At 30.7% G+C, this 4,667-nt stretch overlaps 1 protein-coding gene across 1 annotated transcript; it reads left to right on the top strand.

The window, feature by feature from the left end:
* The first annotated feature begins 2,605 nt into the window (after positions 1-2,605).
* LOC141682496 (uncharacterized) lies at positions 2,606-3,790 on the top strand. Its single transcript, XM_074487192.1, has 2 exons — positions 2,606-2,735; positions 3,112-3,790. The coding sequence occupies exons 1-2, from the start codon at positions 2,712-2,714 to the stop codon at positions 3,676-3,678; spliced, it is 591 nt and encodes a 196-aa protein (XP_074343293.1). The 5' UTR covers positions 2,606-2,711; the 3' UTR covers positions 3,679-3,790.
* The last annotated feature ends 877 nt before the right edge of the window (positions 3,791-4,667 follow it).

Here is a 4,667-nt window from a genome sequence, read left to right as displayed (position 1 = left end):
CCCAAAATGAGAGACAAAACACACACTCTAAGAGGAGAGACACACAAATACCCAAAAAATGGGTTTTATTGAAAGAAAATTAGCGAGAATAAAAGAAAATGAAGGGGTTGAGGATTTCCACCAGAGAAAACTAGTGGAAGCCCCTCGATTAACTTGAAAAGGAATAATTATGTGAAACTTAATTAAAATACAAAAATAAATTTCGAATTAATAATAACTCCTAATTAGTTAAGAGTTATAATTTATTTTTTTACTCTCTATATAATATCTCTTGTGGCTGATTTTATGTGCACGACTTTTATTAAAACCATAGCCATCAATATGGAGAGAGCAAGAAAAATGATTATATGCTTGCACACATCCAATCTTTGCATTCAAACATTCGTGTGTAGATTGCGAGAGTGGGATGCGTGGTGATTAAAGAAGTTTTGTATCTCCATTAGACAAACATAATCATAAAACTTCTTAAGGTAAATATCTCATCTATGAATTAAATATCGATTTTTTGCATGGAACCTACAGTGGCTTTCGAAAAATTCTGATTTTTCACGATTTTTGATTACAGCTTCCACTGCGTTTTATACCTAGAAATATTTTTTTCCATGACTTGTCATCCTTGTTATTTCTTCATAAAAGTTATGTGATGTGAGTGAGGTAAGTGAGTTGATATAATGTGTGAAAGTTAAAAGTTGATATCCTATAAAATAGGGTGTCAACTTTATTTATAGTCTCAATAATGTATGAAATATTATATTTATATATTTTTTACTAGTTGTTGTGACGCACTAGACCGAGATTAAAATTTCAAATTAGTATTTGCACATAATTAAACCTCATAACACGTGCAAAATATGAATCAAAATTAAAATATTAATCTGAAATATTAAATTAGTAGTTGATGATAGTTATTTTAGGCATTTCTGTTATTTTAGATAATTTAATATTACTTGATAAATATCTTATAATCATCTTTTTCAATATAGTTTATTTAATGTTAACTAATTATTGATAATAGTTATTTTTAAAATTAAAAGTAAATAAATGCTATTTTACTTAATTTAACATTAATTAATAAAATCTTAATAATTAGACTCTGGGATTAACAAATACAAGTGTTAAACCAATAATTTTCAATTCAAATGTACATAAATATCAATGAAGTTATTTACTAGTATTGCTAAATTATTTTTAGAAAATATTTTTCAATTTAAAAGTAATTCGACCGAATATTAACTAATAGAAACCAAAATCTACAAAGAGTACTAGTCAATTCGTGTAGCAAAGTCTCCGGAAAGTAAAATCCAGTTCGTGTTAGGAGTTGTAATTTTATAATATAAAATTTTAAAAATAGTCATACAAAGTTTATAAAAGAAAAGTCAATTCATGTTAGTATTTGTGATTTAATAATATATAGTTTTAAAAATAGTTATTTAATTATGTAGTGAGTACTAAAATTTGATATTTTTGGTACTTTTGTGTTGTAATAAAATATTATTTTATTTATTAATAAAGAGTATAAATATAGTTATATTCTCGTAAATTTCTTTCTAATACCATTTCTCCCCTTTCTCCTAAAATCAACTTACTATATTATATTTTCGTAAAACTTTCTTTTAATTTAGCAAATAAAATATTACAAAAACAAGTATTTATAAATATGTTTCTCAATATTTTTAAAATCATTATATCATTATTATATAATATTTTTTGTAATTTTCTCAATTTTTTTGACGCTTCTCATATCGTCTTAATTTATTTTTATAAATTTCTCGAAAATTTATATTATTACATAGAAAAAAATATTACATATGTCTAATAAATAATATAATTTTATGATTAGATTTGTGAATAATGGGAGAGTGAATCAAATTACCATCTTATAATTTTCTACAATATTAATAAAAAAATTTTAAATAAATAACAATCTTATTAATATTCTTATATTTTTTCAACTCATATTAAAAACTTTCCTCTTAATTGCCTCATATTCTCCTAAACGTCCGTTTCAACTCAAATTACCTAAGAGTAAACATATTTTAACGAGAGGGCGGTTTTTTAAACTTTTTTATTTATTAACTCAAATTACTCAATGGAGTAAAATGTTTTAACGAGAGAGTGGTTTAACTTCTTTATTTATTATATTTATTTAAAATTTGAGAATAATCGATATCAAAATAAAAGTACAAAAAAAGATAAAAATGAATATTATTTTAAAAGATCATTGCGAACCGCTATTTAATAAACCAGTTTCACTAATTAAATCTCAGGGCCTATATGGACAAAATAATCTCCAAATCCATATCACAGTATTAGCGTAAAATGGGTAAAAAAAACTCGACAAGGCCCCACCAGTCCGAAAATAACCCACTATTTTCCTTCCTCACCTTCCGGGACTGTGCAACATGCCTCCTTAAAAAAAAAAAGACCTTATGGTTATAAAACTTCCGTAAATAAATTTTAGGAAATATTAATAATCGCATATTCTGATTGACATAAACAGATATGTTTCCTTTTTACCGAACAAAGCAACTTTCCATACCCAAAATTGCGTGGGTAGTATATATGCGATGCGTCCATTCTCAACGTCATTTGCCTAGGTTATACATGTTCTTGGCCCTCGTGGCAAGAAAATGGTATAATATAAATCTATATTTTCAGTATATGCCCTCTTGTACCAAGCTTGGTTTCGACTCTCCAGCTTTTCTTCTTCTATGCCTATTTGTTTTCTTAAAAAGGTACCATCTATACATCTCCCTTCTTAATAACTCTATTCTTAGATCGGCTCTTACTCGAAGATACTGAATATGTTTGATCTAGTAGTTTTCTTGCTCTGATTTGTTAGATTTTGTTTTGTTACGGTTGTGTGGTTTTTGTATGAATGATATTTGGATCATAATCTGTGTTTCACAATTGTTGATTGACATATTATTAAGTGATCAAGTAAACTCTTGAGTCTTGCACGTGATACAGTAATTCTTATAATGAGACACTTAATACAAAAAGACCGTATGTATATGGTTTGTTTTTATGAATTTGATTTATGTTCATGTTTACGTAATTTGTTATGATTAGCAGTGTTTTGAATGACTTGACATATTTTTTTATATGCAGTCGTCTGGCAATAAACCAGCGGCCGCAGCACCACCACCGCCAGCAGCGGAACCGAAAGCATCACCTTCCGAATTCAAAGCAGGAGGAGCCATGGAACAGTTTGTCATGCCTGGTGCAGAATACCCGCCTCATAGTCGGCGTCTAAAGAATATTCAGATGATTAAATACAACTTTTATGATGATATGTATGATGACTCTTACTATGGGCAACAAGATATGTACTACCCTAACCATGGAGGCTATCATGCTCATGCAATCTCTGCACCACCTTATCACCGTGGGATGAGACACATGTCTGCGCCACCGCCACAATATTCTAACTATCCGCCACCTCCTCCACCTTATGGTCACGGTCATGGCCACTATCCTCCTGCACAACGACATTTTTCTCCTGCACCACCGCCTTGGCAGCGTTATTCTCCTGCACCAGCACCCTGGGGCCAGTTTGGGCAACGTCAGCAGTTTGGTCCTCCACGTCGATACTTTGGTCCTCCACGTCCTCGCTTTGGAGCTCCGCGTCGACCATTTGCTCCCCCAATGGGTCATGATTATTATGGAGACTACTAGAACTTGTAGCTTGTTCTGGTCGGGAAGTATTTTATAATTATTGTTATTATCGAGTTTAAATTATTTCTGCATTTAGATGATATTTGAGTTTTTGGATCACTTCATAGTTAATACAGAGATCAAGTACTGTTTATTTTGAAAAGTATGTCATAATTCCTTGCTCGAAGATAATTAGTATAGTAGTTACTAGTTAGTAGTTGGTCCATATTGAATGGTTGATGCAAATTAGATTCCTCTGCACAGAATGGATGATGGTATTCTCTCATGTGTAACTTTTTCAAAATCTATTATCTATTGTCGATCGAACTCTTACCAAAAGATATAGATCCTGGGCTTTGATCCCAATTTTCAATTCGCAACATGATCTAAAAACTAATGGCCTTTTATTGACCCAAGTTTGGGGAGTGTCTCTTTAACATGAAAAGACACTCAGATTCATCATCAGTTGACCCAGGTTATGAATTCCTTCCATGAAGAGACAATTTCTTTATCACGCAATTCTCCCCCCTGTTTAACATTTTAATTGTCATCGAATTAGAATTTTAAAGTAAACAATTGAGAGTTTTTGCAATCCATCGTAACTAAATAAAGAAAGGACAATTGGACTTTCAGGATCAAATCAAATTGTTACATTCTTTATCATCTGGCAAAGCTTTTTTCAAGCTCCCTGGCTTCTTGTGAGAGCTATGAAGAACATACTGTAAACCACACTTAAAGCATTTTAGCAGTCAGCCGGGATCAAAGATTGAGTAGAAGGATACATAGTCTTTACTCTTTAGGGGTTCGACTCAGCTTAAAGTGTTTTTGGTGATGCACGATACCGATTTTACTTTTAAAATTTGAAAACATTTTTAATTTTATTGCATCCAACGCCTACTTATGCCAACCAAAACAAATAATTACTGTTTACATTTATAAGTTGTTTGTAAAATATAAGTACCTAGAATTATAGCAAATGATGTCAGGAGTGAGCGTATAATTCGTTTGGA

This window comes from Apium graveolens, chromosome 9 (assembly GCF_009905375.1).
Source record: "Apium graveolens cultivar Ventura chromosome 9, ASM990537v1, whole genome shotgun sequence".
NCBI classification, from domain to species: Eukaryota; Viridiplantae; Streptophyta; class Magnoliopsida; order Apiales; family Apiaceae; genus Apium; species Apium graveolens.
This window is presented reverse-complemented; position numbering and strand designations above follow the sequence as displayed.